We start from the raw sequence: 15,594 nt of genomic DNA on the forward strand, positions 1-15,594 counted from the left end.
AAAGCAATATTTATTAATGGCTAATGGGGCAACATGTACACGTACGTGAAAGATTTGCCGATCGTTCTTTTTGAATAATATTTAAAAATTTAAAATTACCAAGTTGTTCATGATAAAATCTAAAAATAACAACAAATCATTTCGAATAAGACCAAAACAACCTCGCAAATAGCATTTGTTTTTTTAAATTGCAAGATTAATTCTGTTATGTTACTGTATAAAAAAGAAAAGAAAAAGATAGAGAAGCCCCTCTATACACGTATATTTTTTTTTTGTCGTCCAAGTGCATGACCATAATTCTACTTTTTATTTAAAAAAAAAACAAAAGAGCTGCTCACCCAAATATTTTTTTTCTTTTGAGGGTAAAATAGTCATAAGAAATGGTATATTGCATTATAGATTTGAATAGTTTAATGATTATTTTGTTATTCTTAAAAACATAAAAAAAAAACTAATTATTGAAGGTAATAAAGTCTTTTCATAAGGGTTTGTTAATCATTGTTATATTGATCAAACGCAAATCAGTTTTTTAACATTTTTAAAACATAATATAATTACTAAATTACTTTTAAAAGCAAAATTGGTTTAATTCTTACTTTTAACATCACATTAAAAGAACTAAATTACCCTTTAAATCAAAATTTCTTTAACTAGCATCTAGGAGCTTTTTTATATTTTCATCCTAATTTTTATATTATAATCAAGTTGACTCAGGGCTAATTTAGTAATTTAATAGATATAAAACATTATTTAAAAAAAACAGATGGTTGACGCGTGCATTACATGCATTAGCACATGAGTTGTATCTGCATCATTCGGGCAGTGTGTGAGAAGGTGTTTGGCTACCAAATGATGGTTTTGAAGAGGCGTTCAATTTGTTTCGGTGGCCTCTCTGTCCCTAGGCCATGCATGCGATCAATGAACCTTCGGTTTGGCATCAACAACTTATTTTTTAAGGGCTTTTTTGTATTTTCATCATAGTTTTTATACTATAATCAAGTTGGGTAATTGAGTAATTTAATAGATATAAAACATTATTTTCTATTAAAAAAATGGTTGACGCGTTGATTGCACGCATTAGCACATGGGTTGTATCTGCATTATTTGAGCGGTGCGTGAGAAGGTGTTTGACAACCAAACGGTGGTTTTGAGGAGGCGTTTGATTTCTCTCGGCAACTTTTTCATCCTTAGGCCATGCATGCGATCAATGGACCTCCAGTTTGGCATGAACGACATTTTTTTTCCTTATTTTCTCTCTCATCCTCAATTTCCACATTTGACTCTCGACGTTTATGCTTTATGTGATCGTCTATTAGGACATATGTTTTTTTAATCATAGTTCATTTTTTTTTGCTTTAGATTTAGTCCCTATTCTTTTTGTTATAATTTTTTATGTGAAATAATTTATAAAGTTGAAATTTTGTTTCAATTTCATCATTGTTCTATTTCTTTTATTTGTCAGATATGGTCCTCATTCTTTTTATTGTTAATTATTTTAATTGAGATAATTTTTAAATTTGAATTTTAAAAAAAAAATCATCCTCCTTTATTTTCTTCTTATCAGATTTGATCACCATTTTTTTATTGTTATTTTCTCTACTTTGGTAAATTTATTAAAATAATGTTTTTATCAATTTCCTCATTCAACATTAAATTGGTTGGGAATTACACTTCTTATTTGAGCTTAAGTCTAGCATTTCACGAGTTGCATGTTTGGGAGTTTAACCCAGTTTTAGAACATTCACCCAAGTTTGCTCCTTTTTTTTCCTTGGTAGCCAAACATGGCGCTTGTAATTTGAGCCTAAGTCTAACATTTCACGGGTTATCTTGGATCTTTTTATTTGTTGTTATTTGTTAAATTTAGTGCTTTTAAAAGAGATTTTATTTTCGAATTAAATTAAATTAGTTGATTAAATATAAGCATGATACTCTAATGACATATGCAATCTTTTTCATTGTCGTCATGCAACCATGGCACTTGTAGTTGGTGCATTTCCTATTTGGCTATGGTTAAAAATTCTTCTTTTATTTCATTTATTCCCTCTTTTTTCTCTCTATACTTTGAACTCCTTAAAAAACAAAGGGGGTTGCTAATTTTTTGTGTCAAATTTGGTCCTTATTATTTTGATTTCTGTTTTTACTAACCATTTTTTCCTTAATTTAATCCTTTAATATTTGATTTTAAAAAAATTAGACTTCGTGAATTTTTTTTGTTTTTCTTTAATAGGAAATCCCAATCTCATTACTCGTTTCGCAAGTTTGTCGAGTTGACACGAGTTTACTCGGGTCTTTTTTTTATTTTTTAAATAGAATTTTTTTATTTCATCCTCCAACTTTTAGTTGGTTAGAAATTGAGCTACATATTATTACTTTTTTTTGTGCCATCTATGGTTGCGAGTTTGCAAGGTTCGATTGGATTGACTTGAGTCTTATTTTTATTTAACAAAACAATTCCTGAATTTCATCTTCCAACATTAGATTTATTAGGATTTGAGTTTTATAATTTTTTCAATTTACTTTTTATGAGGTTATTTCGATCTCATAACTTGTATTGTGGGTTTGATAAGAATAATATATGTTTACTTGAAATTTTTTATTTATTTTTTTAAATTAATTTTGTTTTCAATTTCATCATTTAATGTTGAGTTTCTTAGGAATTAAGCTTCATTAGTTTTTTTCAATTTGTTTTCTATATAATTATCTCATTCTCATGATCTATGTTGTGGGTATAATTGTATAAATAGAGTTGATTTAGGTTTTTTTCTTTTTCTTTTTCACTGTCCAACATTGTGAATTGAAATTTGTAAATATTTTCTAATTTCTTTCTATTGAGTAATCTTGTTGTAACACTCCTCACTTTATTTTGGTATTTTCAAAAATGCAAACAATCATTTATGGTAAAAGGAATCGTAATTTGTTTTTTAAAGTTGATTTATCCTCATCTTACTTTATCATAATTTACTCAGAATGAATCCAATATAACTTGTAACACTCATAGTATGCTATACATGCATTTCATACATGTAAATGGATCTACCATTTAAAAATAATGAATCTATTCAATTTAATAAAATTTTAGCAAAGCTTTCTTTACATGAAGGCTTTACTTAAAATTTTATCCAACAGTAATACCTACAAATACAAAAACAACACAACTCATATTCGGTTCATGCAACCAATACCCACATAAAAATGGCCTTAAACAACCATCCATCATTTTCACAAAATACAATCATACACAATATGCCTCCATTCACAAGGATCACAACGTCACCATATATTTACAGTTATTCATATATGAAGGTAGTCATTTCTTTTAATACAACATAATATTATCTTAAATTAAAATATACACAACTAAAACTTACATATTGGGATTTATTACAGAGTTCTACCTAAACAATAATGTAATATTTGGACATTTGTTGCTTCAATTGATGGGTTTGAATATTGTCATCTTCTAATTATTATTGACGACACTTACCTATCATGGTAAGTACAAGGCAAAGTTATTGGTTGCAATTGTTTATGAAGTGAATAATAGAGTTTATTTGTTGTGTTTTGCTATCATTGAAAAAGAGATGAACAATAATTGGAGCTGTTTTTTTTATTTTCCTTGTCGATATATAATTGACGATCTCACCAGGTTATATATTATATCAAATAGACATATGGTGACTAAGAATTTCATGGCATGGATTTTTCTCGAGCCTATTGTATATCATCAATATTGTTCGCGACTTTGTTAATAACTTCAACATCAGGTTCAAAAATATTACCTTGAAAAATATGCTACATAATGTGTACAAATCTTTCAAAACAAGAGTTTGACATCTTATTTGATGATCTGGTTGAGACTGATGATGCAATCAGAGCATGGCTAGAAGTTTAGCCTAAAGAAAAATGGGTATTGTCATATGAATTTAGTGCTTATCATTATGGCAATACAATGATGAATTTGTTAGATGTTTTAAATAATATCTTGATAACTTCATGTATCAACTATAGTGTAGATAACCTTTTTATGTGCAGTAAATATTTTGTCGGGTGTAGAGCCAAAGTTGATGAATTGTTAAGTCATGATGTATTGTGGTATTCAAAGGTCTTAACTGTATTACTTACTAATACGACAACATCTAAATCACATTCGACAACTCTATTTGATCTTGCAATAAGGTTATTTCAGTCTAAAACACATCTAATAGTTGGTGTTATAAAAAAAAGTCCAGAAAACAATTAACATCAATGAAGCAACTTGTACTTGTGGTAAATGACAATTGTATCATCTACAAAATACATACCTAATTGCATGTTGCACTTTACAAAATATAAACTATGTGTAATTTGTTGATGATTTTCACTCTAACTTATTATATAAAAATACATATAGTCCTAATTTTCAACCATTGTTTGTCACATCATTGTGGCCTACATATATTGTTCCAAATGCATATAAATGTCCAATTAAAAGACGAATGGATAAGATTCAAAGGAAATTCACTCATCTACATAACAATATGGATGTTAAAAAGGGGCATTAACTAAATAAATGTGACATATGCGATTAAAGGAGTTATAATAATAAAACTTGTGAAACTAGACAATGTATGTTAATAAATGTATTTGTTTCAAATTATGTAAATTTTAATTATTATTTTTAATTCAACTATATGGATGTTTAATTGTATTGCAATTCTAATAATTTATTAATGCAGGACATCGAGGGAGCCATGGTTCAAACTAGAGGAGGTTCATCTGATTCTAGAAATGCCGACAAACAAGATCACCTGGTTATTGAGGTAGGTCAGTTCTATATATATCAACATTGTTCTGATGATATTTGAAATAGAGAGGTTAGATCTCTATATTAATAACATTTTTAAACTGCTTTAATTGATATTTAATTAACTAAATTTTAAATATTTTAATTGTTTAAATAACTAAATTGCTTGATTTTTAGAGCATTGATCTTGTAACATCTCGATCGCATACATTGATAGAGTTGCATAAGTGTGTCCACGCATTTGTTATCAACGCAAGTTTTTATGAGATTAGTTAGTTGTGTGGCATATATCTTGACAACACATTGATTGCAGTTTTGATGGAGTGATAGAGGCATGCAACATACACCTTTTATCTATGTGTTGATGAGATAACACTCACATTGTAGGATGTTGTCATGTTGATAGGCCTCCCAATAGATGGATCCCCAGAAACAAGACATGGATGGTCGATTGATAGAGATGCTCTATATGATTGTCTATTCGAACGGGTGCTTCTAGTCAGTGCTTACAAGAGCGAATGCATCAAACTAATATGGTTAGACATACATTTTAAGACCCCCATCATATATAATAGAGGAGCATTTGGTTATGGATGATAGGTTAGTTCTATATATGTAGCATCAACATCATTTCGATGATATTTAGACCGAAGAGGTCAAATCTCTATATTGATAACAATTTTAAACTACTTTAATTGATATTTAATTAATTGAATTTTAACTATTTTAATTGTTTAAATAACTAAATTTATTGATTTTCAGGATGGTGATCCTGTAACTCCTCGATAAACATTGATAGAGTTGTATTAGCATGTTCTTCCATTTTTTATTTAGACAATTTTTTATGAGATCAGTCAGTTGTATGTCATACATCTTAACTGCACATTAATTTTGCAACTTTGGTACAACAATAAAGGTGTGAGATATACACCTTTCATAACACCTACACTACAGAATGTTGCCATGTTGATTGGCCTCTCGATAGATGGAGCCCTAGTATGCTTTATGTGATCGTCTATTAGGACATATGCCTTCAATCAAGGCTTACAAGGGTAACTACATCAAATTGACATAGTTTGATAAAATTTTAAGATCACCTAACAAATATGACAGAGGAATAGTTAGTTATGTATGCTCAAGCATACATATTATATTGTTCAAAGATTAAGGAAACTTTAACACCTAAAAGGGAAGGTGAATTAGGTGTATCACTAATATTAACAAATAATACAAATTACTTCAAGCCAAAATATAATTAAAATATTTAAAGTGTGTGTGTGTGTGTGTGTGTGTGTGTGTAAAGGAAGAGAATATGCAAACTTGTTTTTAATATGGTTCGACAAGCCTATATCCATACCTCAAGTACCAAATCGTATTTAAGCATTGTATTCCTTTACTAGTCTAAGTTAATAAGTACAATAGTCACTTGATGAATCCACACTATACTTTTTACACCACTTAAAGATATTCCATTTTCAAGATTTTTCTCACTTAAAGATATGTTCTTTTCAAGATTATTTTTCTTGGTGAAATTACTTCACAAATACCAATATTTTTTACCTAACTCTTAAAGGTTTACAAAAGTGATTTTGTTATCATAACTAACTCTTTGAATATAGTGCATAATACAATGAAAAGTTTTAATATCTTTATATCTCATAAAATACCACTTCTAAGATTTGAAGGTGATTAAGTTGGATGAGTTGGTGTGGTAGTGTAGGTTAGTTTATGAGCATCCAAGTTCTGTCCATGAGCTGGGGTGATATTGGTCCTCACCCTTACATGGATGCTACATACTCGTCCTCGAGTTGAATAAGTTAGGGTGGTGCTCCAAGCTCGTCTACGAGCTCTTTATGCCTGCCTACGAGCTGGACAATTATTAGATATAGTTACATTATATGTTATGATAATTATAAATAGATGTAGTTGGTTTAATTTTTATAAAATGTTATGTTATGTTAATGGTTTGCATAATTTTGCTAATTAGGGTTGAAAAAGTTATGAGTTGCTTATGTGAATTATGTTGTCAGAGTGGAAAAATTGGTTATGTGAAATATGTGAAATATGGCTTTTTAGGGCAGGAAGTTAAAAGTTGAACAAACTATCTTTGTATATGTCTTTTCATATCAAGTCACAATTGTTATATGTGACTCTTATGTCACATATGTTATTTGCAACTCATGAGTTACAATTGTTATTTGCGACACTCGAGTCTCAGATTTTGAACAAGACATGAGCTCTATGAAGTGTGTTGGGTCCCAAAAAAACTCACTCCTTGTCACAAGTTGATCAAGGAAGGTGATTAGTACTTAAAAGTGCATTCTCATTAAGACTTTATATTATCATATTGCACCTAAAATATCATTAAATTCCTTAACTAAAGCATGTTTTATAATAACAAGTCTGATAATATAATATATCTTTAATTTATGGTAAATACTTATTTTGAATGCAGGTATATCTCACAATTCAAAGGATTGATTGATGTGATTAACTATTGAAAGTGAAGAGACAAAAAGAGAACTAGGCTAAGAGAAGAGATGCTGGTTCAATTCCAACTGAAACACCATTCAGTTATTGGATCATAACTGGAGTTGTAGACCTTGGATTTAGGTCTACTTTATATGGATGGAAAGTTAAGACATAGACCTAAAACTTTCATGGGATTCCAAGACTCAATTCTTCCGTTTTCAAGTTCAAATCTTAGCAACAACGGAGAAGTCGGAATCTGTCCTACAGCTCAGACACTGTTCGGTTTTCAGCTCATATCTTGAGTTCTAGAAGTCCAAATGAGCTTTGATTTTTTTTGTTGGAAAGCTAAGACAATTTCCCACAACTTTCATGAACAAAGGGCTCAAATTCTGATGTTAGCAATGATGTTTTGGCCAGCCAACAATATCAATAACAAGCAGCCAACAATGTCAAAAACCAGCCACCAAATCAATGGTTGGCCACCAACTATTTTCTTAGTCAACCAATCAATAGTTCTAATTTTAGCCTATAAAATGAGACATTTGCCATGTATTTAGTCATCTTATTTTTCATATCAAAATCATCTTCTTTCTTTCTCTCTTTGTAATGTTCAAGTTTTCTTTCATTCCATATTAATCTCTTGTTTATGCCTTTTCATTTCCTTTCCTATACTTAGTTAACTTATATCATGTTTATGTTCTTATATTGTTTATTTATGTTTTTCTTCTTCATTATGTTTAGTTAAGTTAATTATGTCAAAGTGAAAAGGTTTCACTAGTGGTGTTAGAATAGGTATAATATAAACTCAACATGGATTTTAATGTTTATATCCAAGAAAGATTGTTATTAACATGTTTTATCCTTTTTATCTTACTAATTCTTAATACCTTACTTGTTAAATGGTTAATCTAGATTTGTGTTGTATAACACTTGGTACATCAAATGCTTGATCCTTCATCGTCTTCGGCCGACATCGTTATTATGATAGGAACTTGATTTGTTGTTAACATAAGTTAGTAACATGAATACCTGATGATATTTATAAGTATGGTGTTACTTAGATAAGATGATTAATATGATCATGTTAATAATTTATAATGAGTTAATAATGATAAATCATCCGATTGGAACCTTCTTTGTGTGTGGTTTTCAGTTGAGTAATAAAAGGAGTTTATATTATATTTATTTGAAGTACCATTAGTGGATCCTCTAATCTTGACATCTGTTTTATCATTGTTTAATCCTTACATCAATATTACATCTCAAAGTTCTCTTCAACATCAATATCATTTTATTATTTGTAATTTATATAATTCACCTCTCTGTGGTTCGATCGCGGTCTTGCCGGGTTATTTATTTCTTCGACACTCCTGCACTTGAGATAAGACATCAACTCTTTGATCGTGTCAGAAGGTAACTTTGCTACTAACTTTTTAGTAAAGATCAGTTATTCTCATATTACTCTTGTAGAAGACTATTTCACCAACTTGCTAAAGGTTGTTTTTTGAACCTATTTGGTAATGCACCAAAATTTTGGATTCTTTTTAAAATATTTTTTCGTATTTCTAGATCATTTTTATATACTGATATCAAAAATAAATTTTATAAAATAAAAAAAATATTATTTTAATACATTTTCAAGTGAAAAAACACTTAGAAAATTAAACACTATGACAATATCAAACTCTACCTTAGCTCGGTCAACCCAAAATCCCAATTCGGTAATCCCCTTTAACCAGAACCAAAATGTTGTCTTCAACTCAATTCTCAATCTAGAGACCCCCTTTAACCAGAACATTGGTATTTTTATTTAGCTCGGTCAATTTGAAATCTCAATCTAGAGACCCCGTTTAACCAGAAAAAAAATATTTTTAACATCATTTCAGTGATGCTGCATGTAATGAAATTGATTAGGTTATTTTTAAAAGTATTTTATTTTTAAAAATACATTAAAATAATATATTTTTTTGTTTTTAAAAATTATTTTTAATATCAGTGTATCAAAATGATCTAAAAATACCAAAAAATTATTAATTTTAAACAAAAAAAATAAAAATATTTCAAATTTTTTTAAAAACACTTTTTGAAACGCAAAATCAAATCAGGCGACGGCCTTCCATTGCTAGATTACAAGAAAAACTTCTCATTGCAAGCAATTAATTAGAACACCAGAGCATCTGAATCAATGGCTCAGGAAACAACTTTGGAGCTTCAGCATCTTTTACTTCTGAAGATCAAAAATTGGCCTTCAAAAATCACGATTACCTAGTTCAGAATATGGGCACCGATTGATGCTTTGTCAAAAAAAAAATATACAACATAAATCAAGGACAGCCAACTTCATGCAACTTGGGTGCTTGTTTCTTCAGAATCAGCTACAAACCACTTGTTGATCTGGTTATGGGCAACAATTACCTGCAGATGCATTTTTTTTTATATGAAGACAATTGAGTTTCTGGTTGTAGTGATAGTATAGAAAGAAAGTTGAAGGCAAAACCAAAATACCTGTTTTTCCCAGTCAGTTCTGTAGGTGACTATAAGTAGAACAACAGTTTGAATAAATGTCCCAATCAACATCCCAATCCAAACACCCTACAAAACAGATTTCTGGGAAAGTAAAACAAAGGAAATAGCGAGTGATGAAACATTAGGTGGGCTGCAGAAGGTGTACGAGCCACATGCTTAACTAAAATCACAAGAAACCAGCGCAGGATCCATCCTAGGTAGAGATTCTCCGGTATCAATACTGTGCTGGTCATATCAATTATGTGAAGGCATACTAAAGAATTAGACTTTCTATATGATTCTTTCCCATTATCCTGTAAGGTTGTAGAGACTTTGAAATATATCATGAAAGAAAGGAAGCGATGAGAATGACTCACTTTGACTTGCATATCCATGACATAACCAAGCACAACTCCAATAGGAATTCCGACCAAGTAGTAGCACGCTATATTAATGTACGCTACAATGCTCTGCCACCCAGCCCCAACAGCAACTCCTGTTAAAGAAAATAAGTGGATAGTGTATTAATAAATGTAGATGTTCTGGTGCTTCGCCGAAGGTTTCTTACGAATTGCACATGTTTCCTTTTTCATGTCCTGGTTACAACATCAGTTATGGTATGTATATACAAGAAAAGAAGCGCCAAGAAAATGGTAAGTTACCGGAGAGCACTGGTTGTACACTGTTCAAAAGTATGGAGAAAGCCAGTAGCGGTGAAAGATTTGCGACAGCACTGGCCACCTCGTGACTTGTAGTAAAGATGTAAGCAAGATTTCCTCTGGCGAATAAGAATAACAAAAACAGTAGAAGGCCGATTGAAAATGATGTAAGAACTGTCACCACGATCGAGAACTTTGCAGCTTTTGAGCTCCCTCTCCCAAGTTCATTTGACACTCGAACACTGGAGTTTCCAACAAAAACATGAAACAAGAAATAAATCAGCTGTCTGAAAGATACACACTCACACGTACATATTCTAAGCATCTCTGCTTTTTTATAATGTGGTTAACTGACTTTATCGCAATAAATATGAATTCCAAAAGAAGATAATGCCCATGATTGAGATGATAATACACCTTGCAGCAGCCAAGAAACCGAGAGATATCATCATTTCCCATCCATTGATGTTGAGGCTGCAAACAGGAACATCTTTAAAGAACTTTCCTAATAAAGAAGAATTAAGTATAGGAAAAGAAAAACATTTGCCAAGGAATGATTACCAGATAGAAAGAGCGTCGATAGCAACCTCCGCATTTTTCATGTTTCCTGTTAAAAGAACCAGCACTGTGTTGTACCAGAGCTCGAGGCTGTAATGTACCATGAATTTAACTCAACCTCCAGGTGAAAATGTTGTGGACGTCACAAGTGAAGAAATCGACCCAACAGAACAGTGGTTAAAAGTTCAACATTTTTTACTCCCCTTTCTTATTCAAAAAAAAAAAACTCTAATCTATGCCCTACATCAAAGATAAACTAAAAAATATGCAGGCCTTAGTTAAGAACTTAACAACGTCCTATAGCTCCAAAACTGTTGAAACCGATTAATCCTGTCGATTCCAGCTACTTAAGGTGTCAAAGTTATACTTCTATTATACCTACATTGGTACTCCTGGTAAATTCAATGACCATTTTGATGCCAAAAGAATGTTTGCGCCAATATTTCATAATTTCAGTCATTACTTAAGGCGTCCTTGTTAATTCTGAACCATCATAAAATAACTCAAGCGCTCACAAATAGCTTTCAAATTTGGTCACTGGGCTCATAACCATAGTACAAGCATGCCGATCCCATATTGAGTTTCTTTTACGACCCCATATAGCAACTACGTAGTGATTTCGTTACTAAATTGACCAACCAATATAGTGTTGAAAGTAAACCATATTTCGATTTTGAAAAACAGAGAATCGATTCTGAAAAACAGAGAAACCGGTGCAATGTGTGGTGATAGAAGGTGAAAGATGAACAAGTGAAGGAAAAAGTGGAAGAACGCATTTTTCCTTAATTTACTCATCTTCACAGTGGCATTCTAATGTTTTAACAGTTGTAATTTAAAGCATGCCACAATCCGGAATGGTAAACTGAATACTCCAGCATATTAAGCTGTGATGTATCCATACCAAATTCCAGGTAATTCATGATTAGAACAAAATCAGAAGGTGATAAAAAGCCTTACCAAAGCATAACACCAGATGACAAAGAAAGCTTGATGACAGGCCAGAGATCTTTGAAAGCTAAGGTCGAGAATCCTTTCCATGTCTCACGGCAACCTCCACAGGTAACAAACATAAGCTGACCAATATTTGGTATCCAATATGCCAAAATTGTCGACATCATTGCTCCCGGGATGCCAAACTTGTATTTGACAGTTAATAGCCATGAAAGGAAGACGTGGATTACTAATGTAAGTGCTGCCAAGTATGCAATAATCATGTTCTTGCTCTGCGCTTGCAGGAACATTTGGCAGGTGAAGGACGGAATGAAGGAAAACATCACAGGGATTAACCACAGGGAGATATTTCCAGATACTTCCGCAATATAATCCTCCTGGCCCAGAGCCTTCAAAAGTGAAGATGTAAAGAAAAATAGAGGAAGAAGTAGCACAGCTGATAATATTAAAACTATCCATGATCTTTGGAGATATACTCCAAGCATATGATATTGCTTTGCACCAAAGGCTTGCCCGCAGAGAGTTTCCAACGCACTAGCCATGCCAAGCTGCAAATTCAAACGACACATTTATAATAAAGGAAATGCAAGGATACAGGCAGCCATACAACCAATTGCATGCCTTCTAGCACTTAAAATGGGAGTACTTTCAAAACTTGAGAAAAATAACACCATTCCAGTAAATATTTTCCTGTCTTCAAGTTTCCAGATTATATGTCACATACTGTAGGCATTAAACATCAAATTTCATTTTCCACTTTTTAATGGCCTTTAAAACAAATTTTCATTTTCCTGATTCAGAAATTGGCTGACTTATGGTTTGACAGCATGCAAGAAATTAGCCAACTTATGAACCCTTTTCTTTTTTTAGGTCTTCTGGGGGGTGCATCGGACCTTCAGCTGTAGAACAAGAGAGAGTTTTCCCCTCCCCATTCAACCATGCACCTATCCGAAATTTAAACTTAAGAACTGCAGGCGTACCATAGGCTAGAAGTCTGCATCTAAGCATTGAACATAAGAAACTAAAGGGATGTGCTATGTTGATGCCAACACTAACTGCTTCACTACATTAGAGTCATCATACGGACTCACAACATCTGAGAATCAATCTTTAAAGGATGCCATACAAGAAACTAGTACCAACAAAGAATAGAAACACAAAATGAAATGAGTCAAACTACTTTCCAGGATCCCATTGGAAAACCTCAAAAGGACTGTGAACACAAGCGAGTATGCAGCTAGTTCTGTGGAGCCGATATGCCCAATAAATGCTTGACTGACTACATTTATCCCGAAAGTAGAGAATCTGGTGAAAATAGCAGGACCAGCAACAACCCACATCTTCTTGGTCTCAGTCCATAACTTGTCCTTGAACCTCAATTCCTCAGCATCTACCTCTCCTCCTTTTCTCAAAAGCTTTTCGTTGATCTTCCCCTCCATTTCCCCAGCAAGCCTGTACTAACCCCCAAACTTTAGCTATCAATGAATAGAGAATGAGGTTCCACTCCTAGAGAGACAACTTGTATAGTTCAGAGCACAATTATTGAAAAGAGAAGAATTCCATCGCGACACAACACCTGCTAAAGATTCTTGGTTAAAGAGCAAAAAGGAAAGGAGAAAATACTCGAAGAAAAGAAAAGAGAATCTATAATGCAATCATAGAAGTAGGCCAATTTAAGCACTTTGACACCTCTGCGTGCAACACGAGCGGTTTACTTGTTACTAGTGTGGCATGATCGAAGAGACAACTTGCTCAAGGCAAAAGAAAAATAAAGGCTATTGTTCATAATAAAGTTCAACGCGAGAACTTCCATATCATTTCCTACCAATTACTTTTGCCAAATGTAAAGTCAACAAGGAATATCTTCAGCAAATCCGTATTAACATATTCTGATGCACCAATAGATTGACATTATCATAAAATCGAAAAATAAAACATTTTATGGCTGCAAAAAAAACAAAAAAAAAGGAGCATCTCTTGCATGATATACAACCCACAAGACTTTAGAGTTCGGTGATCTAACACCGATATCCTGAAATATACAAGTTCTTGCAAGGAAATGAAGAGAAAGTGAACCTCATGAAATTTTGCATTCCCTTCATTTTTTTTTATCAAACTGTGTATAACTTGTTGAAGAACGAAAGGAAAAGATGGAGGATAAACGTATGATATTCAATAAAAGAAGATTTCGAGTACCTACGTGTGTAGAGAGAGATGAGGCATATACAATAAATAAATAAAAAAATACTTACAAAAGTACCTGTCTGTATAAGAAGGGAAGAGGATGATGAGTTACAAGGAAGAGAGAAAAGCAAGTGCAAGGCCAAGGAGATTCAGCTAGCAGAAGAGAGGCTTCTATCTTGATGCCAGTAGACTAATTTTTCGTATTTCTTTTATTATGGTTATAAATTCGATACATATTTCCTAAAAGTTTCAAGCTTTCTTGGATGTATTCTAGTAATTTTCTTTGTGGCACCCTCTTCTGTAAAGTTCTTTTTCACTCAAGAACTGGCTGCCAAGCAAGTGACTTTTATGACAATGGTCAGCGCAAGCCTACTTGTGTTTTTTTTTTGTTGCATATCATAATTATCAATAAAAGCTGTGTGACCGGCATGTGCCACCACCGCCACCCACTGGTCGAGAAACGAGTGCATGCAAAGACTAGAGGTAAAGAGAGTGAGGTGGGAACGGTGTGTTTTTTTATTAGTCCTGTCTTTTTAGTTGACAATTAAATGCTTTTTTCAATGGTGGGATTAGGCGACACGTTTCAGAAAACCTCTCTCTATATTTACAAGTGTGTGAACCAGATTGAATGAACTGAAAATATTTTTTCTCGTTATTAACGTCTAAAATATATATGCCTGTATTTGTTCAATGAAGAGTTTACAGCTAAAATGATTGATGCTCAAGGAAGCTTTTCTTTGGAGCATGTCCTACCACATGGCATCTCCTATTTGGCACATTATATTAAAAAATGGTGGATTTTTTATGTCCCAGGGGCAGCTCCACTGTGTGGAGATGCATGGTTTTATTAGGTAAAAAATTTAAGAAATACCATGTAATGATTTGTTTTTGTGTTTTAAAAGTGTTTTTAAAAAAATTTAAAAATTTTTATTTATATTTTTTTGCTTCAAATGAATATTATTTTGTGTTTTTATATCATTTTGATGCGCTGATGTCAAAAAATAATTTTTAAAAAATAAAAAATATTATTTTAATATATTTTCAAATAAAAAACACTTTAAAAAACAACTATAATCATACTTTCAAAGACTCTTGACATCTTGAACTATCATGTTTCTCACTCGTAACATCCTTAAATGTCTTGTTTCTATATAATAATATACTTAAATGTTGTGTTAGGGAATCATAACATATACAAATTTTAATCTATGTTGTTTTGCTAAATTTTTAGAAGAATAATGCTGAATTTTTTCTTTTAAAAAAAATCCACCTCCAAGAAGGAAAAGTTTATAGTGGTAAATGTCGCAGACGTCCATGGGTATCCCAAGAGGCCAGGAAAATGTATGGTGCCCTTGAGGTCTACGTACACTGTACAGATACTGTAACACAATGCTGATGGGACTCTCTCTCTCTCTCTCTCTCTTTTCCAAATATTTCAAGATCTGGTAGCGTATTTGGCCACCATTTTGCCACGCATAACCA

The 15,594-nt window shown here is 32.2% G+C and overlaps 1 protein-coding gene across 1 annotated transcript; it reads right to left on the reverse strand.

Moving 5' to 3' along the window:
* Positions 1 to 9,378: 9,378 nt before the first annotated feature.
* LOC7482400 (protein DETOXIFICATION 21) lies at positions 9,379 to 14,045 on the reverse strand. Its single transcript, XM_024584178.1, has 9 exons — positions 14,005 to 14,045; positions 13,113 to 13,380; positions 11,935 to 12,476; positions 10,981 to 11,067; positions 10,837 to 10,893; positions 10,423 to 10,661; positions 10,138 to 10,256; positions 9,761 to 9,847; positions 9,379 to 9,670 (listed from the first exon to the last, which is right to left on the reverse strand). Exons 1-9 carry the CDS (start codon positions 14,028 to 14,030, stop codon positions 9,596 to 9,598), a joined length of 1,500 nt encoding a protein of 499 aa, XP_024439946.1. The 5' UTR covers positions 14,031 to 14,045; the 3' UTR covers positions 9,379 to 9,595.
* Between the last annotated feature and the right edge of the window lie 1,549 nt (positions 14,046 to 15,594).

This window comes from Populus trichocarpa, chromosome 13 (genome assembly GCF_000002775.5).
Source record: "Populus trichocarpa isolate Nisqually-1 chromosome 13, P.trichocarpa_v4.1, whole genome shotgun sequence".
Classification (NCBI taxonomy): Eukaryota; Viridiplantae; Streptophyta; class Magnoliopsida; order Malpighiales; family Salicaceae; genus Populus; species Populus trichocarpa.

What these genes read in the sequence shown, in the direction of transcription:
- LOC7482400 (XM_024584178.1), bottom strand. Translation starts at nt 14,030, where the DNA reads ATGAAGGGAATGCAAAATTTCATGAG. An exon ending in GGTTTTCCAATGGGATCCTG is followed by an intron (nt 12,477 to 13,112) that starts GAAAGTAGTTTG and finishes TTGAATTTGCAG; the next exon opens with CTTGGCATGGCTAGTGCGTT. An exon ending in ATCGACGCTCTTTCTATCTG is followed by an intron (nt 10,894 to 10,980) that starts GTAATCATTCCT and finishes TCCTGTTTGCAG; the next exon opens with CCTCAACATCAATGGATGGG.